At 50.6% G+C, this 24,179-nt stretch overlaps 4 protein-coding genes across 8 annotated transcripts in view; 2 read left to right on the top strand and 2 right to left on the bottom strand.

Annotated features, from left to right (window-relative positions):
* The window catches only part of TLE5 (TLE family member 5, transcriptional modulator), a 179,729-nt gene that overhangs the window by 17,752 nt on the left and 137,798 nt on the right, over window positions 1-24,179 (top strand). The gene's annotated exons all lie outside the window — the stretch shown is intronic.
* MICOS13 (mitochondrial contact site and cristae organizing system subunit 13) lies at window positions 320-3,698 on the bottom strand. The gene is made up of 4 exons (XM_069877823.1): window positions 3,594-3,698; window positions 2,062-2,218; window positions 1,496-1,547; window positions 320-538 (listed from the first exon to the last, which is right to left on the bottom strand). Exons 1-4 carry the CDS (start codon window positions 3,620-3,622, stop codon window positions 441-443), a joined length of 336 nt encoding a protein of 111 aa, XP_069733924.1. The 5' UTR covers window positions 3,623-3,698; the 3' UTR covers window positions 320-440.
* Window positions 4,715-10,862, top strand: HSD11B1L (hydroxysteroid 11-beta dehydrogenase 1 like). The gene is made up of 9 exons (XM_069877791.1): window positions 4,715-4,783; window positions 5,287-5,334; window positions 5,519-5,674; window positions 6,346-6,476; window positions 6,844-6,955; window positions 8,223-8,314; window positions 8,940-9,033; window positions 9,393-9,558; window positions 9,844-10,862. The coding sequence occupies exons 1-9, from the start codon at window positions 4,717-4,719 to the stop codon at window positions 10,025-10,027; spliced, it is 1,050 nt and encodes a 349-aa protein (XP_069733892.1). The 5' UTR covers window positions 4,715-4,716; the 3' UTR covers window positions 10,028-10,862.
* The window catches only part of CELF5 (CUGBP Elav-like family member 5), a 45,558-nt gene continuing 34,303 nt past the window's right edge, over window positions 12,925-24,179 (bottom strand). For 3 of the 5 annotated variants that reach the window (XM_069878121.1, XM_069878125.1, XM_069878126.1), the window contains 7 exons: window positions 21,105-21,249; window positions 19,326-19,472; window positions 19,087-19,149; window positions 18,916-18,999; window positions 17,171-17,314; window positions 16,912-17,076; window positions 14,926-15,073 (listed from right to left, as the gene is read on the bottom strand). In XM_069878121.1, the coding sequence (XP_069734222.1) occupies window positions 16,949-17,076; window positions 17,171-17,314; window positions 18,916-18,999; window positions 19,087-19,149; window positions 19,326-19,472; window positions 21,105-21,249 (711 nt within the window). In that variant the 3' untranslated portion in view covers window positions 14,926-15,073; window positions 16,912-16,948. Of the gene's footprint in view, window positions 14,610-14,925; window positions 15,074-16,911; window positions 17,077-17,170; window positions 17,315-18,915; window positions 19,000-19,086; window positions 19,150-19,325; window positions 19,473-21,104; window positions 21,250-24,179 lie in introns of those variants that run through there. The other 2 variants (XM_069878123.1, XM_069878124.1) reach the window with 2 other exon arrangements.

Here is a 24,179-nt window from a genome sequence, read left to right as displayed (position 1 = left end):
GCTCTTTGTCCAACAGGCACTCCTTCCTCAGCAAGCTTGAAGACAATAGCTTTGTCTTCAAATGACACCTTTTACTCTCAGATTGTTATATCTATTTAACTCTTGTTGGCATGTTTTGAATTGGATGGCATTCACCTTCGAGATTTATTCAGCTTCAGAATGATCTGTTCAGTCTTTGCAGCTTTAGAACAGGGGCTCTACCTCAGCGTAAGGCCATCTTTTTGTTACAACTGATCTGTGATCTCAGCTGAAGCCTCTGATCACGGATAAGACTGCGATTATTGCAGTCTGAATGCTAAAACCAATCCAAATACAAACAGAAGTTCCAAGGTCTTTTATTGTATTCCTTGCAAAGCCGAGCTGCTCTCCAGAGGGATGGACTGAGCCTCCCCCCAAAGACAACGTGGCATGGAGAGAATCCCAGACCCTGGGTTATGTCTTCATTTGACGAGATCCTTCACATACTTCCAGCCTTCTGTCGTGAATTCACAGGCCCTGGTGGGAGCTACAGACAAGGCGGAGATGACCGTCTGCACTCCTGCAAGGAAAGCAGAAAGAAATTATCCTACAAAATGCATCATTTAAGCCAAATTTCCTAAAGTTCTTCTAGTACCGTAGATCTCTAAACACAGAGAGAAAAATCCAGCTCTAGCTCAGAAGCTTTGAAACACACCGAGGTCTAAATGATCCTTAGTTCAAGTACAGATTTATCGTCTCAGTAGCATCAGGACCAGAATACGGGATGGACAATTATAAGACTTAAACAAAGCACTGAGCTAAGTTCTATTTGATTTCTGGCCTTGCCACATGCTCCATGGGTCATGGTGGACTCCGTTTCCCCCACAATAACATGAAGACTTTTTGCTGCACCATAAAACCAGTAAATTAACTTACTGAGTATTTATATAACATGCTTTATGCTTCAAACAGGAACAATTACAATTATAATAATAAGGACTCATCCCTTCTGAGAGGGCAGAAGGTGAGTTCAGACACGCGAGCGTCTGCAGAGTTTATAAACATCAATCTTTAACCAAAGCTTCCCTTTGCTTAAGTGCTGATGAACTTGTTGCTGCATAAACTCTTGTTTATTTTGGGGGCCACAGGCCTCCCGAAACGCTTCACCATAACATCCAATCCTAGATCCTAGGATAGCGCAGGGATGCCTGTCTTGGAGCATGGGAAGGTAGAAGAAACACCAACTCCTCTGGTTAGAAAAGGCAGACAGGTTTATGCGTGCACATCCTACTCCTTATTTCCCTGTTGGAATAATAAGACATTAAATCCAAAGTCACTCAGTGTGTTAGCGGAAAAATCTGGAGCAGAATTTGTTTCCTCAGTTCTAGTCTCAGTGTTCCTTCCACCAGACTGTAACATCTATCATCTGCTGCTCCATCATTTAGTTTAGGAGGACAGTATGGAAGCAAAAGTGGTGTAAGCTACATAATTCTTGACCTCTTGCTCCTTTCGCAGCTTGGTAAGAAGTTATTTTTACCTTTATTCCAGGATTCAGAGGGGGAAAAGTCAAATTTTGGAGCGGGTGGGAGCTAGAAAGAGAAAGAAAGAAAATATCAGCACGTGAAGGGGTTCACTTAGAGCAGAATTTGCATCACCTTGGAGAAGCCTCTGAATCTCAGACTTCAAAGATGCTTTGGTGCCTGCTCTCCCTAAGTCTCAAAAGGCATCAGACATGAGGCTTGAAATGTGGATTTATCTTTCCCCCCGGTGTTGGGCTGATGGTTGGACTGGATGGTCTTAAAGGCCTTGTTCAACCTGAATGGGTCTGTGATTCTGTGATAAAGTAGGGGTAGCGGCAGGTAATAGTTACGTGGGTGCTCCTCAACAGTCATCTCCATGGCTGTCTCCTTACACTTATCCATCGGTTTAGAACAATCTAATATGAAAAATGCTTTTCACACCTTCAAAACTATTCTCAACATGAAATCCAATTTCAACAAGGAACCAGCTAGCATCCCCAGAACCAAAGTATCAGAATATGTTCTCTCCTCATTGCGAGAACGCTTTTATTTTGCTGCCTCTGTTCCCCTGCACCGGCCTCACCTCCCAGCCGAAGTAACTTGTCCACTCTTGGATAGCTGGAGGCAGTGCTGCTTGAGCTTTTTTGAGGGCTTCAGCTCCTTGTGTGCCACTGCCCAGCAGCCCCTGGTCATACGCCACGTACACGGCAGCTCCAGCCAGGCTTCCTTTGATGACAAACCTGAAAGAATCAAAAGCAGCAACAGCTCAGTACATGTTACCGCTATCAATGTGTCTCTTGGTAGGCTTTGACTGTCCAAGGGTGGGTATCAGTGAAGAAGGTGGAGATAATATTGCACTAAAACATCAGTACAGACAAAAAATAAAAGGCAGAAACATACCATGGAATCATTAAGGTTGGAAAAGCCCTTTAAGCTCATCCAGTTCAACCATCAGCCCAACACCACCACCCCTACCACATCCCCAGTTGCCACATCTACATATTTTTTGAACCCCTCCAAGGATGGAGACTCCAGCACGGCCCTGGGCAGCCTCTGAAAGTGAAGAGATTTTTTGCTGATACCCAATCTACATCTACCTGAGACAACTTGAGGCCGTTTCCTCTCCTCCTATCACTTCTTACTTGGGAGAAGAGCTCAGCACCCATCTCATCCAACCTCCTTTCCAGGAGCTGCAAAGAGTGATGAGGTCCCCCCTCAGCCTCCTCCAGGCTAAACAGCCCCAGGTCCCTCAGCCACTCCAAGACTCCTGTTCTCCAGATCCTTCCCAGCTCTGTTCCCTTCTCTGGACACACTCCAGTCCCTCAATCTCCTCCTTGGAGTGAGGGGCCCAAAACGGAACCCAGGATTTGAGGTGCGGCCTTGAAGGCCAGGGCCTCCCCACCCTCACAGCAAAACATTTCTCTCTAAGATCTCATCTCCATCTCCTCTCTTTCAGCTGAAAAACGTTCCCCCTCATCCTATCCCTGCACTCCCTGATCACGAGCCCCTCCCCAGCTTTCCTGGAGCCCTTTCCAGTCCTGGAAGCTGCTCTACTGTCTCCCTGGAGCTTTCTTCCAGGCTGAACAACCCAAACTCCCTTGGCCTGTCCTCATACAGGAGGTTCTCCAGCCCTCAGACCATCTCTGTGGCCTCCTCTGGACTTGCTCCAACAGCTCCATGTCCTCCCTGTGCTCAGGACTCCAGAACTGGTCACAGGGCTCCAGGTGGGTCTCCCAGAGCAGAGCAGAGGGGCAGAATCCCCTCCCTCCCTGCTGGCCCCGCTGCTCTGGACGCAGCCCAGGACACGGTTGGCTCCCGGGCTGCACGTGGGATCCTCCTAAGGAGCAGAAGCAGTAAATCTCCCGATCCATGCACTGGGGAAGGGATTCTCCGTCAGAGCTGCGCTCCTCCCTCCCAAGCGTCCTCCTCGCTCCCCTCACGCCCGGCCCTGCCCGGGTGCCCTTGGCCGCCATTCCGGGCTCCATTTCCCCCCTCCCCGTTACCGCTGGGAGCCGTGCGAGGCCGCTGCGGGCTCGGCCGGGCCCGGTTTGCGGAGCAGGGGGGCGGGAGGACCGCAGGGCGGTGGAGAAGACCCCGGGCCGGGCCGGGACTCACCGGAGGGCGGGGAGGAGCCGGGCCGCCATGGCTGCCCCGGCGCCCGGTCACGTGGGCGGCCACGCAGGCGCCATGTTTGTAGCGGCGCCTGATCACGTGAGCGCCGTGCGTGCCGCGAGGGGGCGATCACGTGGGCGTCGCGTGTAGAGCCGGGGGGGGGGGAAATCACGTGAGCGCCGCGATGGAAGCGGGCTGTCTGGTCACGTGGCCGCCCCGGCGCTGGGTCACGTGGTGGCGGCGGCGGTCGCCATGGCAGCGGGGGCGCTCTATCGCGACATGGCGTGACAGGCCGGGGCCTCGCCGCTCCCCGCCAGGTTCTGTCGAAGGAGCAGGGGTAACTGGCCCCCTGCGGGGTCAGGGAGGGGATTGCAGGCAGGTGCTGGGAGACGCAGAGCTGCAGGCTAGGAGAGGTCTGGCTGGAAACTGCCTGGAGGAGAGGGACCTGGGGGGGTTGGTTGAACAGGAGCCAGCAGGGGCCCAGGTGGCCAAGAAGGCCAAGGGCATCTTGGCTTGGATCAGACACGGCGTGGCCAGCAGGGCCAGGGAGGTTCTTCTCCCTCTGGACTCGGCACTGGGGAGACCGCTCCTCGAATCCTGGGGTCAGTTCTGGGCCCCTCCCCACAAGAAGGATGTTGAGGCTCTGGAGCGAGTCCAGAGAAGAGCAACGAAGCTGGTGAGGGGGCTGGAGAAGAAGAGGAGCAGCTGAGAGAGCTGGGGGTGTTTAGCCTGGAGAAGAGGAGGCTGAGGGGAGACCTCATTGCTCTCTGCAACTCCCTGAGAGGAGGTTGTGGAGAGGAGGGAGCTGGGCTCTTCTCCCAAGGGACAGGGGACAGGACGAGAGGGAATGGCCTCAAGCTCCACCAGGGGAGGGTCAAGCTGGACATTAGGAAAAAATTTTTCACAGAAAGGGTCATTGGTCCCTGGCAGAGTCTGCCCAGGGAGGGGGTTGAGTTCCCTTCCCTGGAGGGGTTTAAGGGACGGGTGGACAAGGTGCTGAGGGACATGGGTTAGTGATTGATGGGAATGGTTGGACTCGATGATCCGGTGGGTCTTTTCTAACCTGGTTATTCTATGATTCTATAGTGCCCGGGGTAGGCATCCTGAACTTCTTTGAGAGGATCCCATGTTCTTTGCAGTCCAGAATCCCAACCTTTCTGAGGGAGGGGATTCTGCCCCTCTGCTCCGCACTGGTGAGACCCCACCTCAAGCCCTGCCACCTTTAAACATTTGAAAGCATTGATCTTACAGTTTCTTTGAAGATTCAGTTCAGATATGTTGTTCTGAAGGGAGCAGGAAGCAGTATGCTAGAAATTGTTAGTGTGCTCACTGCAGTTCCTAGGCTCCCAAAAATTCTTACATTTGGAATCCTGGAGGTGTTCAAGGGACGGGTGGACGAGGTGCTGAGGGACATGGTTTAGTGATTGATGGGAATGGTTGGACTCAATGATCCGGTGGGTCTCTTCCAACCTGGTGATTCTATGATTCCATGAAGCTAATATATTACTTTCAAAGGATGGAATTAAATCTATTCAGCTTGATTTTTAGATAAAGTCCTGATGCCCTTCAAGTTGCACAGTGAATACAGTTACTTTAACTAATAATCTGAGTTTACTGCTTGGGATATCTTCAGCACCGACCTCTGTTTTCAGCATTCGGAACAGTTACTTAAAATTTTATCTCCGTTTCCAAACAGCTGAACTTCAGCAGATTTCTTCCGTGGGCAAATGCAAACCATCCGCAGGTCTGTGATCTTCCCTTCCTTCAACAGGGAAACAGTGACTCTTTGCAGCTTCTTATGAAAATGTTGATTGTTTGTGTTCTCCTTATCTTCCATTCTTGACAAAGGTGAGTTTGGCTCCGGGTGGAGAGACTTCTCTGCCTGTCTCATGTGCAGGACAGAAGAAGACTTCACTTTACTCGTGCAGGTTGGCTTGTAGCATCAGAGGATAGAGCTCCGCTTCACGACTTCACGTTGTTCTTCACGACTTGGAGGGATATGAAGCCAACTGGAAAAGTGCTTTGTGCTTTAGGAGTCGTAGCTGTGCTCCTAGCTTTCTTCTGGAAAGACCGTTTTAACCCAGGTGGGCTCACCAGGGGGGGTCATTCATTAAATGGAAGATGTGTCACGTAAAAGAAGAGGTTGAATTTCCAAACTCTGACTGCTGTTTTCACTCCTGCTCATAGTCTTACCAGAGCTGGTGGCCCCAAAGCAAGGCTTCATTCCAAGAAATAAAGAGAAACTTAAAGCAAAGAGGAAGACAGAATAGTCTTAACAGCATTTACGAGGGATTCTGCTGTCTATGTGGGGGAAAAATGACACATACTTTGCTTTTCTCTTTTTCTGTTTTGATTACAAACTCCTTGGGGTCAAGAACTTCATGTTCAGTACCTAAAGAGGCTTGCAGGAAAGCTGAGGAGGACCTGTTTATCAGGGAGTGCAAGGATAGGATGACGGGGAAGGGGTTTGGGCTGACAGAGGGAGATTGAGATGAGATTTTAGGGAGAAATGTTTTGCTGTGAGGGTGGGGAGGCCCTGGCCCAGGTTTCCCAGAGAAGTTGTGGCTGAGAATTGGAAGGTATCGTTGATCTGGCTTCTTCAGGTCAGTCCTGCTTCTTCCGGTTTTGGAGAAGCATCGAGACTTTTGAGCACTTACACCTTTCTACTTTAGAGCTCTGCAAGTGATTAAGATCAGGTCCTTTGCTGCCTCATTCACTTACTTCTGTATCTTTTATTCTCTTCTCTGTTAATAAGAGAGCTTGTCCGGTGCCCGCGTTCTCCTGACTGGAGCCAGTGCTGGGATTGGAGAGCAGATGGCCTATCATTATGCCAGATTTGGTGCTGAAATAGTTTTGACTGCTAGGAGGGAAGCTGTGCTGCAGAAGGTAAGAAATTCCTTATGAGGGAAGAAATTCCCTATGAGGGAAGACATAAGAGATTTGGACTTTTACCAAAACGACAACAACAAATTAGTTGTCAGTGTGAAATTTTCCTTCAGAACTCTTGTGGTGCCAAACCAGCTTAGTTACTTTTCAAATCCTTTCCACTTATGTAGAAAGATAGAACATGTCATGTTCTGAATGCAAAAAGAAGCTCTCCAGGGCCTGAATAGCGGCAGTGTTAAAATTAAAGTGTGCCTCTGCCCATAATTGACTCTCACTAACTGTAGGTGGGGAAAAAACAGTTCCCTTACTTCTGTTCTTTTGCCTCGCTCTGTATTGTTTAATCTTTGTGTGTGTGCTCTTTTTTAAGGTAGTAGAGAAATGCCTGATGCTTGGAGCAAAGAAAGTATTTTATATCCCTGCAGACATGTCTTCCCCTTTGGAGCCTGAAAAGGTGGTTCAGTTTGCTGTCCAAAAGCTGGGTAAGCAGAAGAAAAATGAGATTCTGAGGAATTTTAGAATCATGGAATGGTTTGGGTTGGAAAGGACCTCAAAGCCCATCCAGTTCCACCTCCTATCATAGGCAGGGACACTTCCCACGGGATCAGGGGCTCCAAGCTCCATCCAGCCTGGCCTTGAACCCCTCCAGGGATGGGGCAGCCACCCCTGCTCTGGGCAACCTGGGCCAGGGCCTCCCCACCCTCACAGCAAAACATTTCTTCCTACGATTCAATCTCAATCTCCCCTCTTTCAGCTTTCATCTTGGGCATCTCTTTTACTTTCAGATATAAAGACAGTTCTCATTCCGGTAGGAGGCTCTTTCCTCAGAGTCCCCGTGTGCCTCACTGAGGGGGATGTCAAGCAGTTTGTGAGCACCAGTCTGTGTGTGGCCACCTTTTTAGCTGCCCTTCATGGGGAAGGCACGTTATTTGCTAGAGGAGAAGAGTATGCAGGTGTTACTTGCTCCCTGAACCTACACCCCACAGCGACAGCACCTAGGGTACCACACATCCATGGATTTACCACGTGTGAGCAGGTGCCAGCTGCACACACCAACCCTTGTGTTTGAGAGAGCCAGAAAACTGGGACTGCTGAAAGCAGTGCGCTCGTAGCAAAGCTCAGTCCAAGACTCTTAAGAGCCAGGTGGTCTTATTTTAAGCAGAACTGATTCATCCTACTCCCACTCTCACACATTCACATTCACTCATTCTTTAATATTCGCAAGCAACAAGACCGAGTGCCTTGATCAGGCGTCCTTGTGGTGATACAGAGGACAAGAGATGCTCACTGCTGCGTCCTCATCATGTCTTCTGGGTACTTGATGGGCGACCACATGCTGCTTTTTGATTGTCTTTTGTGCTCTGTAGGAGCTAAATGATCTTTTGCTTCTCCATCCTGACTCACTTGGGTCAGATTGTCACTAGGCAGCATTTCTCATTATACTCACTATCCTTTTGACCGTTTTCTGAGTGTCTTAATTACTTTATTACGCTCTTGGTTTTCCTGATGTGGGTGTCTTAAGAAGCTGTAAGTGATCTGGATGATCTGTAGTCCAGCAGCCATCACTTCATTCCTTTTTTTTAAACCTGCTCTTTGTGCTGATGCTTTGTCACACATACATTCGCCTATCAACCATGATTTTTCAATTGCATATTTGTGTACTGGGTGGTGCAGCCCTGCTGCTGGTATTTGCAAGTCCCTTGGTTACTGGTTAGGAACGGCCCTAACTGCTTTTCCTCTTGTCCCCAGGGGGACTGGATTACCTGGTGTTGAACCACATTGGCACTACCCGTTTCCAGATGTGGGATGGAGATGTGGAGTACACCCGCTTGCTCATGCAGGTGAGGCTCCCCAGCAGGAAGAGCTCACCTGGAACTGGGGGAGTTTGGCTTCTCCTGGGACGATGGGAAGCTCAAAGGCAAATTCAAGTCTGTGGCAGTAGTCGAGAACAAACCTTTTGTTCCAAATCAAATGGTTTGGAGGGAAAGTCAGCGTAAGCCAGAAAGCCAGTACAGTGGTTGGAAATACTACAGGGCATGGCATGTGATGTTTGTCCCCATCCTCACAGAGTTGATTCTGGCCTCTTCTCCCAAGTGACAGGGGGCAGGACAAGAGGGAATGGCCTCAAGCTCCACCAGGGGAGGTTTAGGCTGAACATTAGGAAAAAATATTTCACGGAAAGGGTGATTGGTCCCTGTCCGAGGCTGCCCAGGGAGGGGGTTGAGTCACCTTCCCTGGAGGGGTTTAAGGGACGGGTGGACGAGGTGCTGAGGGACATGGTTTAGTGATTGAAGGGAATGGTTGGACTCGATGATCAGGTGGGTCTCTTCCAACCTGGTGATTCTATGAAAAAGCAAATCCAAGCCATGCCCATCCTAGTTCTGACCAGTCTACTGGCTTTCTGGCTTACGCTGACCTTCCCTCCAAACCCTCTTGCTTCTTCTATGTCTACTTTTATCATTCCAGGTGAATTTCTTCAGTTATGTGGCACTTGCAACTGCAGCTCTTCCCACCCTGGAGCAGAATAAAGGCTCTCTGGTGGTTGTTTCTTCCCTCACAGGTTAGTGTGTTTGTCTAGCATAATTGCTGGCCTTGTGGAGATGATGGCATATCGTGTTTCTCTGTGTTCTTCAACCCCTCTACACATTTTCAGGCTGTGCATTTTATAGTAGCCAGCAGGATGATGGCTTACTGGCCACCTTTTTTTTGTAGAAGACCTTCTCTGGGTTGCACCATTTTGCATTCCCCTGGAACTTCTCACTCACCGCGTGCCCAGATCTGTTTCTTTGGCTCACCTGAACAGATATGTTGATGCAGGATGGCAGAAGCCTCTGCCCTTGCCCAGACTCCCTCTCCATGGCAGCATCCTCCTTACAGCCACTTTCCTGATGTTTTTCATTCTTTCCTTTTCGTTTCCAGGGAAAATACCCACTCCCTTCACCACTTCTTATTCTGCCACCAAGTTTGCCCTGGATGGATTCTTCAGCTCGCTGCGCCATGAATTCATGATGCAGAAGAGAAAAATCTCGATCACGCTGTGCATCCTGGGCCTGATTGATACCGATTCAGCTTTAGAGAATACCAGGTATATATTCGGTGGAGGATGGAGGGATCTGGGAAGGCATCTGCAGGAATATGGCTATGAAAACATGCAGAAAATGCACCGCAGCTGCCTTTAAGATGGTGTGTGCATCTCTGTGGATGTGCAGGAAAGCTAAGGGGAAGAGGTCATCTACTTGGGTACATCCTGGGGGCTGTGTGTGTCCACCTCGGTGTGGAACACAAACCTGCAGAACCCTGTTCTAGTCAGTCTGCACAGATAAACCACACCAAGGACTGAGTAACTGTGAGCGATCCTCTTTCCTTCCAGGGGCAAAGTGCATCTCACTCCTTCTCCCGCTCCCGAAGCTGCACTCGCCATCATCCAGGGCGCTGCCACACGGATGCAGGAGGTTTTCTACCCGTGGTGGCTGCAGTACGTATGCTACCTCTGGGTTTTGACCCCCTATGACCGGGACTGGGTTTTACAGAGCTGCTATAATTACAGCCCTTAAGGGATGCCCTGTCTCAGTTTCCTTTTCCATCCTACATCCCTTCTAATCCCATTCCCCCATCCCATTATGCATCCCATTCAACTAGTGGTGGCGAAGTAACCTTAGCTCTTCTCAAAAGACTCTTCTTGGTCTTCCTCTCCTCCTGCTTCAGCCATAGCTCTGATATTTCTACCCCTCGGTCAGAGATCTTTCCCGGTATTCGCTCTGTCTTAGCCCTTCACCTGTTTCCTTTCCTTCAGCCTCACCTCTCTGCTTTTCCTGCCTCCAGTCTTCTCTCAGCTCCAGTTTTAACCTCTGTATGGGATGTCCTGGAATGTCTGTACATTCCTGGGATGTCCTGCTCTACTGCTTCATTGTTTTGTGGATTCCGTGAACCTTCTTGCTTCCTATAAATAGAATTTTAATCTCTATTTAATTAAACTTTTTTCTGTGTGTCAGTGTTAACATCTTAATGCTTCTGTGTGCACATGCCTGTTGGTTGATGTTTGCTGGCTGCATGGGACTTGTTAAATCAGCTCGTCCTTGCTGTAAATGCCAAGATAGGTAGATGATTCCTGCACTGAACAGGAGAAAAAATGTAGAGGAAATTCTTCCCTAACACATTGTTTCTATGGACACATGTAAGTTCCAGCAGCTCAGAAAAAGTAGTCTCTATTTTAATCCTCCTGGGCTGGGGATGGGTAAGAAATTCTCTGTGGGCCCCTTGGTGTCCGAGAGGGTGGTTATTTGTGTATTTGTTCCTGTCTGCAATGCATGGATCCTGAAAGAATTTTAAATAACTTTGAAAGGTTAAACATTTTGTAGAAATGTTTTTGGGGGCTAACAGGAAAGCTGGGGAGGGGCTTTTGATCGGGGAATGCAGGGATAGGACGAGCGGGAATGATTTGAAGCTGAAAGAGGGGAGATGGAGATGAGATCTTAGAGGGAAATGTTTTGCTGTGAGGGTGGGGAGTCCTTGACCAGAGCAATGGTGGCTCCCCCATCGCTGGAGGTGTTCAAGGCCAGGTTGGATGGGGCTTGGAGCACCTGGATCCCATGGCAGGAGGTGGAATTGGATGGGCTTTGAGATCCCTTCCAACCCAAACCATCCCATGATTCCATGAAACTAATTAACAGGTTTGGAATTTATTGTAACGGCCAGGTATTGCTTGAAACCCAGGCTTGGGTAGGGAAAATAGAAGTAAAATGGAGTGTGCCGAGTCTTGCCAGTTGCAATCTTTCTTAAGTCATAGCTGATCTTCTCCAAGGAGAGAAAAAAAGCAGGTTGAGGGGTACATTCTAGCCAATGAGAGGCAGAAAGGGTCGCCGCGTGCCCCCTCCCTCTTTGCTCTGTTGGCAGCGAGGTGCTAGACTAAGTGCTCTCCTGTTCTGAGCTAAATATAAAACCTTGTGTGCCTGCAAGAAATGTCACTGCAGCTTGAGTTCTTATTCTTGTTACTGGGAATGGTGTGTGGCACTTTCAATCGCAAGTGCATTTTATTCACATCATGGGAACAGGCACCAGCTGAGTATTTTCCTTCCTCTTTCCTTGCCATTGACTTGATTTTTGACGTGACAAAGCTTTCTGCACAGCTGGAAATAACTCCTCCCTGCAATTCACAAACTCGCCCCTTCTAAAACACACTCCGGCTTGCTTCTCGTGCCAGTTTGCAGAGTAGATCTCGGCTCAGTCACTGCAGAACTGTATTAACGGCAGGGCAAGGAGGCATCAAATCTGAGGTGGTCTAAGCTATCATGTTGTGCTCGTATTCTGCTTTTCTCCAGCACTATTCAACAGGGTTAACAAAGCAGAAGAACTTCCTAGGGAAAAGGGTGTTTTTATAGGAGTGGGGGCTGAACAATGAGCATGGCAAACGAAGTTGGTTCTCGACCAACCCCATGCGTGTTCCTCACCTTCAGGGCTAAGATGAGGAGTCTGTCCATTTGCATTCCCTTTTCTTGGGTCTGTGCGTAGCACCAGAAGGGCTGAGCTCTGGCTCTCGACTGATGAATTGATTTCCATCGAGGTGCTGTTGAGAGAACCAGTTTTCATAGAATCATGGAATGGTTTGGGTTGGAAGGGACCTCAAAGACCATCCAGTTCCACCCCCTGCCATGGGCAGGGACACCTCCCACTGGATCAGGGGCTCCAAGCCCCATCCAACCTGGCTTTGAACCCCTCCAGGGATGGGGCAGCCACCACTGCTCTGGGCAACCTGTTCCAGGGCCTCCTCGCCCTCATGGTGAGTTTTGTTCTCTCAGGTGTGAGCAGAGGACACAGGAGTTTTTAAAAGACGTCTGGTATCTGCACACAAAAGCCGTGACTGGTTTGTGTTTAGTGGGTGCTGGGCTCTTCTCCCAAGCAGCAAACGATAGGATGAAAGGAAGTGGCCTCAAGTTGTGCCAGGGGAGTTTTAGATTGGATAGTGGGGACAATGTCTTCACTGAGAGAGTGTTGAAGCCCTGGCAGAGGCTGCCCAGGGCAGTGGTGGAGTCTCCATCCTTGGAGAGTTTCAAAAAGTGTGTAGACGTGGCACTTCTGGACATGGTTTAGTAGGGATGGGGGTGCTGTGCTGACAGTTGGACGGGATGAGCTGGGGGAGCTTTCCCAACCTTAACGATTCGAAGAACTAATTTCTTACAATTGGGCTAATATCACAAACTTGCATTTTGGGGATCAGGTGCTGAAGACTAAAAATCCACAGCTGCTTTTGAGACAGAGGGATGCTGTGTGGCGTTCGGGGTTGTGTTCTGTGGGACTCGGGCTCTGGCATCCACCCCCCTGTGAAATGGTTTTTAATTGAGTGAGCAGATGATCTTCTCAATGGGACCAGACTCACCTCACCTCAAGCCTTTGGTGATTGTCTTTACGTGGAAGCATTAGCTAAAGGCAACTAACACATGAAGTAAAACCTCAGTTACTTAGCAAGTAAAACTTTTATTAAATAAATTTAAGATTTTTTTTGACCAGAGTGAGGAATTTAACATTGACGAAGCTTGTATCGCACCTGTAAGACGGTACAGTCACATCAGTAACTGCGATGGAAGAAACTGTAAATGCTTCTTTTAAACCAGCTTGACTTAGAATTTCCAAAGTCCCTTTTCCTTTTCCCATTTTGCATTTGTTGGTCTTTTTTTTTTTTGTTTCATTTTGTTCAAAATTAGATTAAGTTTAAACTTCATGAAATTACTTGTAGCAGAAATAAAGTACATTATACAAATCACGTACATAATAGATGTTAAGTATAAAAATGGTATTTACAATAAGTAAACATGGACTATAGAAACACGCAGACTCGCACGGCTTCATCCATCTCGCTCATAAACTCTCAGCATCAGATACAGAGGGGTGGTTGAGGAGATGTGAAGGTACGTAAAGAACTGTGCAACAAACACCTGAACAAAGGGAAACTGGAGGAGGATGAGAAGTCGCTGAGGTTCTCTGAAATCCCCATATCTTGTTTTCAATAGCAATTGCATCAACCTTTCTCCACCAACCCTCTGTTCACGTTTGAATGCAGACACGCACACATACGCACACACGCACACACAGAGGGGAATGTTCTTGGTACCTTATCAAACTCTGGAACGTGGAAACTAATCATTCAGCAGGTTTGTGGGCTTGCTTTGTTTTGTTTTTTTCTTGCCTTTCCTTATTTTGGTAGAAACTCAGAGACAGTTTCAAGTCGTTAAAGGGATGTGCCTTGGCGGTATGACACCTTCCCACCCCCAGGGTGTTAAATTAAGCGCTGAACTGTGTTCTATGCTTAAGTGTGTGTGTGTAGCTGTGTCTGTAGCTGCTGCAGAGTGTGGAATCTGTCCCTTGGAGGGGGTGGTGAGGAAGAAACCAGAATGGCAACCCTCTTCCATCATACTATCCTTGTGTCTGCGTGGGAAAGCTTTGCAGAGGGTGTAAGAGGCGAGTCCTCTTGCTAAATTCATATGGAGAAAATGTCCCGGTTCGTCTGGGAATCAGAACTGCCCGGTAACCAGTGTGAGGTTACTTCTGCCCATGGGAGGCAGTGGGTAGCCCCTGGGAGGCTGCTGTCACTCTGGTTTGGAGATTGCATCTGCTCACACTGTCTCATCTTCTCTTGCCTTGATCAAGCAAACGCTCCGTTACCATGGAGAGCTATGAAACACGGATCTGTGCCACGTGTCGGGAGGCAGGACAGTTCCTGTAGGTAAAGGGACTGATTTCCTGTGCTTTCGGCCTAATGGAGGAGTGCTCAGCATAGGCTTTGGCACCAAATTCCAGCAGCTTTGTCTGCAGAAGCCCTTGGAAAGGTAAGACTGAGAGCTCTTGAGATCCTTAACCAGGCTGGTGCTAAGGTAGGTGTGGATGAGTGACTCGAGCTGAGCAGCTGGCTGTGCCCTAATCCTGGAGGTATGTAGTTCTTTCTCCTTGCTTCTTGCTAATGTCGAGCAGAGAGACGTGCTCTCTCTCTCTCTTGCTCTCTGTCCATCCGAGCATCCTCTCAAATTGTTCAGGCCTATCTGCAGTGCTTGCTGAGAAGACACTGTACCAAAGGTAAACCCTTAACTTCCAGTCCCTCTTGCAAGGAGTCAGTCTCTGAATGGAAAAGTTTGGTCCTGTGAGCCACTTTAAAAAAAAATAGAGACTGTATATATATATATATCTTTATATTTATCTATGAAAGGGCCAGGAGACGGGGCAGGAGGGAAGGAGCGACGGAGTTAAGTTTCCATACATCACTGCAGTGACCTAGAGACACACCAGTGGGTTTTCTTGGTCCATGTTCTCCAGGCACACCCCAAGAGGAAAAGCTTCGGGTCCCCGGGGGCGGCTGGTTTTCTGGTCCCTTTGCTATGCACCACAATAGCAGCAAAAATACGAGTCCGTCGTGGCAAGAATCTTTCTGCTGGGCAGATATCGAGCCTTCTCTTTAATTGCATGGTTTTGGGGAGGAAGGCAGGAGGAGGACAGGGTAGGTAGGTGGGGAGCAGAGGAAGGAAAGGGGCGGTGTCAAAAGAGTCGATAAATTTTACTGGCTTCTCTGTAAATCAACCTGAAGCAGAAATTCTTCCTCTGGACTTTCCCTTCACCTGAATAGAAAGGAGGGAGGGAGGGAAGTGGGAGATTAGGAGGCCATCTGTGGAAACACCAGGCTTCGAGTCGCTGTTGCTTAAACGTGGAAGAAGACGAGACCCCAGTTAGAGGGGACCAAGATCAGCCCTCCCTCGCTCCTACAGGCTGTTGGCTGCTAGGAGCCAGCTCTTTGGCAGCTCATGCCAGGCAGCTCTTGCTTGGCACTTCAGCACCTCACCCATTTCTGCTTTTGTGACCCTTGGGACCGTCCCTGCTTTCCCTGGAAAGACATTTTCCAATTTCAGGGCGTCTGTAACAACTGAAAACAAAACTATTGAGTTTTAAGACCCTTTTAGGAAGAGAAGCGCTTTTTAGGAGCGGTCAGAAAGCAGGCTGGAACCTTGCTTAGACCACAGGCAGGTCCTTGACCTCTTCTGCTTGGGAAGGCTCTGAGTGCACTAAGGAGCCTTAATGGCCTTGACCCACCTCCCCTGCAGCCTCTGGCCACGGGCCTTGGAGTCTCATTACAGCTCAGGTCTGTGCTTTTAGTCCTTGTCTGATCTACACTGTGGAAGTGCCAGTCTCCATGGACCTGTCCTGTCCGTGGATCTTACGATCTGGACTTCAACACCTGGATCTTATGATCTGGCCTCCAACCCTTCCCATCTTGATGTCAGATCTGTTTATTTTTCTCATTATAGACCTGCCTGGCAATCACTGGACCACAACTGGCACTGTTTACCTCCACCAGACCTGATCCTGATCTTGACAAGCAGATCGACTCTCTGACTTGCCCTTGGGCCTGCTTCGTCACCACGAACTTCCCTGAGGATCTAAGACTCTTGGTTGAACCTGGCCACCATCTCCAGCCAGCCTCGTGGCTTTGCTCAGGGCTGAGCCCTGGCAGGTGAGGCTTCTGCCCTGCCAAACTGGGTTACAGCGTTCATAGAATCATAGAATCACCAGGTTGGAAAAGACCCATCGGATCATCGAGTCCAACCATTCCCATCAATCACTAACCCATGTCCCTCAGCACCTCGTCCACCCGTCCCTTAAACCCCTCCAGGGAAGGGGACTCAACCCCCTCCCTGGGCAGCCTCTGCCAGTGACCAATCACCCTTTCCATGATGAATTTTTTTCCTAATGTCCAGCCTGACCCTCCCCTGGTGGAGCTTGAGGCCATTCCCTCTCGTCCTGTCCCCTGTCCCTTGGGAGAAGAGCCCAGCTCCCTCCTCTCCACAACCTCCTCTCAGGGAGTTGCAGAGAGCAATGAGGTCTCCCCTCAGCCTCCTCTTCTCCAGGCTAAACACCCCCAGCTCTCTCAGCCGCTCCTCTTCTTCTCCAGCCCCCTCACCAGCTTCGTTGCTCTTCTCTGGACTCGCTCCAGAGCCTCAACATCCTTCTTGTGGGGAGGGGCCCAGAACTGACCCCAGGATTCGAGGAGCGGTCTCCCCAGTGCCGAGTCCAGAGGGAGAAGAACCTCCCTGGCCCTGCTGGCCACGCCGTTTCTGCTCCAAGCCAAGATGCCATTGGCCTTCTTGGCCACCTGGGCCCCTGCTGGCTCCTGTTCAACCAACACCCCCAGGTCCTTCTCCTCCAGGCACTTTCCAGCCAGACTTCTCCTAGTCTGTAGCTGCTCAGGGTTGTTGTGCCCCAAGTGCAGGACCCGGCATTTGGCCTTGTTGAACCTCATCCCATTGGTCTCAGCCCAGCGGTCCAGCCTGTTCAGATCCCTTTGGAGCCTCCCTACCCTCCAGCAGCTCCAGCCTTCCCACCCCATCAGAAGCAGCCACATCTTGCTGCCCCCTGACTCTGGGCAGCACCGGGTGCTGTGCTGCAACGGGGCCAGCTTTACCTGTGCTGCAGAAGTGACTCCTGCTCGCTCGCTGCTGTCAGTAGGGATGATTAGCATCCTTGGGTCGTTTTAACTGGACCTTCAAACGTTTCATGCCAATCTGGAAGCCATTCATGGCCTGGATGGCAGTCTGTGCACTGGATGGGTTGTCAAAGCTTACAAAACCTGAAGGACAGGATACAGGCAGGGATAACAGCCCAATGCGTAAGTGTCTTCATTATCCATCACGCTTCCCTTCCCTGCTGGCATCAACACTCACCAAAACACTTGCTCTGGTTGGTGGCACGATCCATGAACACCTTGGAGGAAATGATATTGCCAAAGGGCAGGAACATCTGCATCAACTCGTTGTCTCCAAACTCCTGAGGGAGATGGTAGATGAAGAGATTGCAGCCTTCGGGACCTGCGGGCGTGGGGGCAGTGGGGAGGGACAAAACAGAGAGCCCCCAAAAGGAAGAGAAATGGGCTTGACTCAGAGCACAGCACTGGAGGAGAACCCCAGCACTGCCCCTTTCTGGCTCGATCACCCCTTGCTTGTCTCGCTCAGTCATAGATTCATAAAGGGTTCTGAGAGCTCTCTAAGAGCATCAGAGAGGTCATATGGAGAGCTAGAGCTTCTGGAGAGCAAATTCACTTCCATCGCGTGCCCAGTTCCCACATAGGGTGCTGGACACAATAACTATGAGGGTCTGAGTGCTTGTTATGCTGGAAGGAAAGCTGAGGTGACAGATCCTTATTCATAGCTCTCCCAGTCCTAGGAGAGCAGCAGACACTGCTATGTGAAAGCCGCTGCTCTAGCATTCCCTGCCGGCTGCGAGGCAGTGGTTGCCTTCAGCCCATGAATCATAGAATCAGAGAATCACCAGGCTGGAAAAGACCCACCGGATCATCGAGTCCAACCATTCCCATCAATCACTAAACCATGTCCCTCAGCACCTCGTCCACCCATCCCTTCAACCCCTCCAGGGAAGGGGACTCAACCCCCTCCCTGGGCAGCCTCGGACAGGGCCCAATGACCCTTTCCATGAAAAATTTTTCCTAATGTTCAGCCTAAATCTCCCCTGGTGGAGCTTGAGGCCATTCCCTCTCGTCCTGTCCCCTGTCCCTTGGGAGAAGAGCCCAGCTCCCTCCTCTCCACAACCTCCTTTCAGGGAGTTGGAGAGAGCCATGAGGTCTCCCCTCAGCCTCCTCTTCTCCAGGCTAAACACCCCCAGCTCTCTCAGCCGCTCCTCTTCTTCTCCAGCCCCCTCACCAGCTTCGTTGCTCTTCTCTGGACTCGCTCCAGAGCCTCAACATCCTTCTTGTGGTGAGGGGCCCAGAACTGACCCCAGGATTCGAGGAGCGGTCTCCCCAGTGCCGAGTCCAGAGGGAGAAGAACCTCCCTGGCCCTGCTGGTCACTGCTGGAAAGTTGGATCACCACACTCTGATTTATCAGCTGAGCTGGTCCTGCCCACTCCTTCCCTCCCCAGGAGCCTGCTGACCCCAGGGAGCTGCTCCCTCCCGGACACCTGCCGTATGAAGCAGGAGCAGGCAGAGAATGCCTTTGACTCCAAATTTTGCCCAGGCCAGTTTTGAAATAAGCTGAAAAACAACCTCGTGAGGCTAGGAAGGCTGAAGAGAGAGGACAGTGCATTGGAAAGGCTGGTTTGACCGGCACCAGTGTGGTTCTGGCATCAGTTCAGATGGGGAAAAAGTGTTTTTTTCCCCTGCCTGCCCAGGGAAGGTGCTGACTGTACCCTGTGGGGTCAAAGCGTGGTGTCCTAGTGCTTGCTGTCCTCTTTGTACTTGGCAGCATCTGTGTAGGGATGAGCTCAGAAAGCCTGCATGACAAGCATCCTCTGACCCCTTCCAGCCTACTCACTGCACCCCAGCTCCAATATCAAAAGCTTAGAGTGGACAGAGATCAGTGCTGTCTCCCCTCCCTTGGTTCTGGGGTGCACGAGAAAAGCTGCACAACTCCTCCTCCCCCTGCCAGACGCACACGTTCCCCCGCTGATCCTCACCTTCTCGTTGCTGCTGCTGCAGGATAGGAGGTGGCTGAGGGATGCTCTGAGCAATGGGGGTGATGGTGGTGGTTGGATACACAGCTGTATTCCAGGGAGACAGAACAAACTGGTTACCTGAGGATCCGGACAGCCCCGCGTGAGCCGAAGGGAGACAAGGGAAGCTGGTACCTGCGTACTGCTGAACTCCAGTGAAGGCTGGGTGCAAAGTCTCTGCTACTGAAGGGCTCTGGGCTGCAAAGAACAACACAGCAAGGGGAATCACTCACGCATTCTCTCTTCTCCACCCAACTACCAAATGAGCCTTGGTAAGGAGCCAGAAGAAGCGTTTGGGGTGAGGAACTCAGCAAAGAGGAGCTAATTGCTGTTTGTGTCACCTCTGTAGGTTTTTGTGCCCCTGCTCTCCATACCTGAGTATGGCACGAGGCCATTGGTGTAAACTGTTTCCAAGGTTGGATGCCCATTTGGGAATGGTACCACTCCAGTGAAGCCATTTGAAATGGGAGCCACCAGTCCTGGCATAGCCGCTGTTCCCAGGAGAGGCGGTGAGTGTAGCCCTGCAGAGCAAGAAGAAAGAACATTCCATGGGAATTGAGGTCCAAAGCCCACGCTCCTTCCTTCCATCTGCTTGGCAAGACTGCTGGGCGCTGAGGGACATGGGTTAGTGTTTGATAGGAATGGTTGGACTCGATGACCCGGTGGGTCTCTTCCAAGCTGGTGATTCTATGATTCTATGGTTCTATGAAGCTGTTCTCTTCTAGCTGGCACGTGGAAGCGACAGATCAGTGCTGGAGCCTTCACAAAATTAGAGCAGCCCTAGTGAGAAAAGCACGCACAGTATTGCTGGTCCCGGCTGCTCTCAAAGCTTTGGGAGGGAACATTTTTAACCCAGGTTGATACAGCACCTAGATTGATACAGCCCTGTTCTTGATGGGTGTTCAACCCCAATGTGCATTATTGGTGATATTCCTGTAGGCTGATGATAATGAATAAGACCCACCAGGAAGAGCTGCAGCGGAGAGGAAAAGCAGCATAGACTCATAGAATCACTCGGCTGGCAAAGACCTTTTCAGATCGAGTCCAACTGTACCCGTCCACTACTAAATCATATCCCTAAGCGCTTCATCTGCACATTGTTTAAATACCTTCAGGGATGGGGACTCCACCCCAGCCCTGGGCAGCCTCTGCAAGTGCTTTAGAACCTTTTCAGTGAAAGTTTTTCCTAATGTCCAATCTGAACCTCCCCTGGCACAACTTGAGGCTATTCCCTCCAGTCCTATCAACTGTCACTAGGGTGAAGAGACCATCACCCACCTCTCTACAACCTCCTTTTAGGCAGTTGTAGACAATGATAAGGTCTCCCCATAGCTTTCTTTTCTCCAGGCTAAACAACCCCAGTTCCCTCAGCTGACTTGTTCCTCTTCTCCAGACCCGCTCCAGCTCCTCCATGTCTTTCTTGGAGCGAGGGGCACAAAACTGAACACGGTATTCGAGGTGCAGCCTCACCAGCACCAAGTCCAGGAGCAAAAGCCCTTCCCTGGTCCTGCCAGCTACGCTGGGCAAGAGAATGTGTTAAAGACACGAGGAGCGGCTGAGAGAGCTGGGGGTGTTTAGCCTGGAGAAGAGGAGGCTGAGGGGAGACCTCATTGCTCTCTGCAACTCCCTGAAAGGAGGTTGTGGAGAGGAGGGAGCTGGGCTCTTCTCCCAAGGGACAGGGGACAGGACGAGAGGGAATGGCCTCAAGCTCCACCAGGGGAGGTTCAGGCTGGACATTAGGAAAAAAATTCTTCACGGAGAGGGTGATTGGTCCCTGTCCGAGGCTGCCCAGGGAGGGGGTTGAGTCCCCTTCCCTCGAGGGGTTTAAGGGACGGGTGGACAAGGTGCTGAGGGACATGGTTTAGTGATTGATGGGAATGGTTGGACTCAATGATCCAGTGGATCCTTTCCAACCTGGTGATTCTGTGATTCTATGAAATATGTGAGGGCATCAGGGAGGCTGCAGAAACGTGCCCAGAACTGGGGACTGCTGTCCTGCCCAGTTCGATAAGCGTGGCCTCGTCCAGATGCTGAGCCTGGTGGGCTGTGGGGACTGTTTTACCTGTATCGGCACGTTCCGAGTGCTGGCGCGGGCGGTTCATTGGTACTGAAGGATTTGCTGTGTCCTGGCCCTCACCTGATGTTGGTCTCACCTGATGTTGGTGCGACGGGAGCGGCTGGCAGCCCGTTGAGACTGACGGCCCCGATCTGCTGGATGTGGCAAGGGGAAAAGGCCACGCCTGGGCTCAGGTAGCTGCCGTGGGAGGTGGAGAGAACCGTCGTCTGCTGCTGCATCAGCTGCAAGGCAGGAGAGTGCAGTCAGGGCTCCGTGCTGCCCAGGGCTTTGCACCACGTGGGGGCTCGTGATGTCCCCGCAAAGCCGGGCTTGTAGCTGGGCAACCATCCACCCACTCTCCAAGCCTCAAAGGCGCCTCAAAGGCTCTCGTCTCGCTCAGTGAGCGACGTGTGGGACATCAGGATGGGCTCCTCCTGCTCAGAGAGCTCCTGAGTGGAGATGGGGCAGGAACCGGGGGCCCCTTTCACCACCACTCAGTCAGATGCAGCAATTATTAATGATTATTATGAAATAATAGAGCTTCGCCTTGAGGAAGGGGGTCCAAATCCCTTCCCTTTTGCCCATCCTCAGTAAGACCGTGCTGCCGGGAGACGTGTGCAGCTCATTGTGGTCCCTGCGCTCCGTCATACAGCCAGATCCAGCTTTGCCAGCTGAGGTTTGCTCCACGATCTGCTGAGCTCAGCCCTCCTGCAGGCAGTGACCTGCACCCCAGGGCTGGGGGGTGGCAGCTGCTTGCGGCCCCGTAACGCGTGTGGCGAGGCAGAGATGCAAAATGCAAAAAAAAGAAAGGGTGGGGAAGGTGGGACTCGGGTTGGAAGGAGGGTGAGGAGGAAGAAGAAAACAATCCTTGTGGTCCTAGTTGGCCACCAGCTGGTGCTCTGGAGCATAAGATTAAATCAGAGCGGATCAGAGCGCAGTGGCAACAAAGACTTAGTTCTGGATGCAAAATTATAAGCTGTGTCTTCACCAGCAAGCAAGGCGAGCAGGGGATGCAAAGCTCTCTAGAAACTGTATGGGAGGAGGTGAGGGTAGCACACAGCAAAACCCCAAAAATCTACGGATCTTCCTTACGTTAACGAGCACTGGGTCCCACTGCCTGCTTTGCACCATCCATACACTCAAGGAACCTGCCTCATCCACCAACAGTGGAGTCTACAAGCCAGTTTTGGTCTTGGCTGTACCAGAGGTGGAATTGGATGGGCTTTGAGGTCCCTTCCAACTGGATCAGGGGCTCCAAGCCCCATCCAACCTGCCCTTCAACCCCTCCAGGGATGGGGCAGCCACCACTGCTCTGGGCAACCTCTTCCAGGGCCTCCCCACCCTCACTGGGAAACATTTCTTCCCAAGATCTCATCCCAATCTCCCCTCTTTCAGCTCAAAACCATTCCCCCTCCTCCTCTCCCTGCACTCCCTGATCAAGAGCCCCTCCCGAGCGTCCAAGGCTCCACAGGGGAAGGAGTCCCTGTGGCATCACCTCTTCCTAGTCCTGGCTTCACACCATCCCTGTTTAAGGAGGCAGGAATCGACGCTTTTCTTATTTCCTAGATGAATATTGATCTTCTCTTCTCTTCTTACTGCCTGTTCTGTGCCAGGCTGGGGCTGGAACAAGTCCTGCATCTTCCTGCAGACCCTCCAAACCAGCTTTCAGAAATGATCATTACTTAAATAACATCATCGTAATGAACCCTGAGAGTAGAAAGAAAAGCAGGGAAGGAGCGGGGGAACAAACTGGTTTGTGTTTAGAACCAAGTGATCTATGAACCACAAGAAATATCCAAGCATTATCAGCAGCGAGCACATCACGCTGGCTGCTTTTCTAAGACTCGAGGCCTCTTTTTGTATGGAGGGATTATTATTTTTTCAGCTCGCCGTCAGTTCCCTGACTCCATGCGAACTAATCATGGAAATCAGCTTATTGAATAAACTGAAATGAAGGACATATACTCACTTTTCTACTTGCAGAAGAGGCACCTGGGATCAAAACTTGGTTTAAGCACTGAAATAACTGTTTCCAGATGCTTAACCAGATAAGGATGGGAATTTTTCTTACAAACTGTATCGGCCAACAATTAGTGTTGGACTGTTTTTAATATCTTAGGTTGTATATTTTAATAGATCAGGATAACTTTCTGACCTAACATAGTCTGTGATTATTTCATGTTTAATTTGAGATGGATTTTAAAGGAAAATGCAATTACTCATGAAATCATAGAATGGTTTGGGTTGGAAGGGACCTCAAAGCCCTTCCAGTTCCACCCCTGCCATGGGCAGGGACACCTCCCACTGGATCAGGGGCTCCAAGCCCCATCCAACCTGGCCTTGGACACCTCCAGGGATGGGGCAGCCACCACTGCTCTGGGCAACCTGGGCCAGGGCCTCCCCACCCTCACAGCAAAACATTTCTCCCTAAAATCTCATCTCAATCTCCCCTCTTTCAGGTCCAAACCATTCCCCCTTGTCCTATCTCTGCACTCCCCAATCGCAAGCCCCTCCCCAGCTTTCCTGGAGCCCCTTTCAGTGCTGGAAGCTGCTCTAAGGTCTCCTCGGAGCCTTCTCTTCTCCAGGCTGAACAAGCCCAACTCTCTCAGCCTGGCCTCGGACGGGAGGTGCTCCAGCCCTCACATCATCCAACTAAAAAAAAAAAATCCAAACCCAAACCCAAACAATCTCTCCTCTGCCCCCACTTGCAGAGATATTAGATGGCATTTCAAAGGGTTGATAGCCTCTCCCTCTGATGGGGACACTGTATGCATGGGAGAACTGGTTAAGATCTCTCCTCCACGAGACCAAAGACTGAGATGACACGAGAGAAGAAACAATCAGCAGTGAGGTCAGTGCCTCAAATAGAAGAAGGAGAGAGAATCAAAACCACTGGAAAGGAAAAGAAGGGGGAAAAAAAGAAGAGAGGAGGAAAGTCCGAGTCTTGAGTCAAGGGGAAAGCCAAAATAAAGTCACAAAGTGGGAAGGCTGGTGAAGAATCGGAGATAAAGCAACAAATTTACAGGCACAAGTAAGGAGAAAGAAGATGCAGATAAGCACGGAGACTAGCCTAGGCCTGACTGGCTTCTTGTCATCAGCAGGAGGTTCTGAAGGCTGGAGAGCACTTAAAGACTGAGTCCAGAAGGTCTCACTGCTCTCCTTCCTTACACAT

Source organism: Phaenicophaeus curvirostris, chromosome 28 (assembly GCF_032191515.1).
Source record: "Phaenicophaeus curvirostris isolate KB17595 chromosome 28, BPBGC_Pcur_1.0, whole genome shotgun sequence".
Classification (NCBI taxonomy): Eukaryota; Metazoa; Chordata; class Aves; order Cuculiformes; family Cuculidae; genus Phaenicophaeus; species Phaenicophaeus curvirostris.
This window is presented reverse-complemented; position numbering and strand designations above follow the sequence as displayed.

Excerpts from the sequence above, each read along its gene's own strand:
- MICOS13 (XM_069877823.1), bottom strand. The coding sequence starts at position 3,622 with ATGGCGGCCCGGCTCCTCCCCGCCCTCCG. Across the intron at positions 2,219-3,593 it reads CGGCTCCTCCCCGCCCTCCG|GTTTGTCATCAAAGGAAGCC; the intron begins GTGAGTCCCGGC and ends TGATTCTTTCAG. Across the intron at positions 539-1,495 it reads CTCTGAATCCTGGAATAAAG|GAGTGCAGACGGTCATCTCC; the intron begins GTAAAAATAACT and ends CTTTCCTTGCAG.
- HSD11B1L (XM_069877791.1), top strand. The coding sequence starts at position 4,717 with ATGTTCTTTGCAGTCCAGAATCCCAACCTTTCTGAGGGAGGGGATTCT. Across the intron at positions 4,784-5,286 it reads TGCCCCTCTGCTCCGCACTG|CTGAACTTCAGCAGATTTCT; the intron begins GTGAGACCCCAC and ends GTTTCCAAACAG. Across the intron at positions 9,034-9,392 it reads GGTTGTTTCTTCCCTCACAG|GGAAAATACCCACTCCCTTC; the intron begins GTTAGTGTGTTT and ends TTTCGTTTCCAG.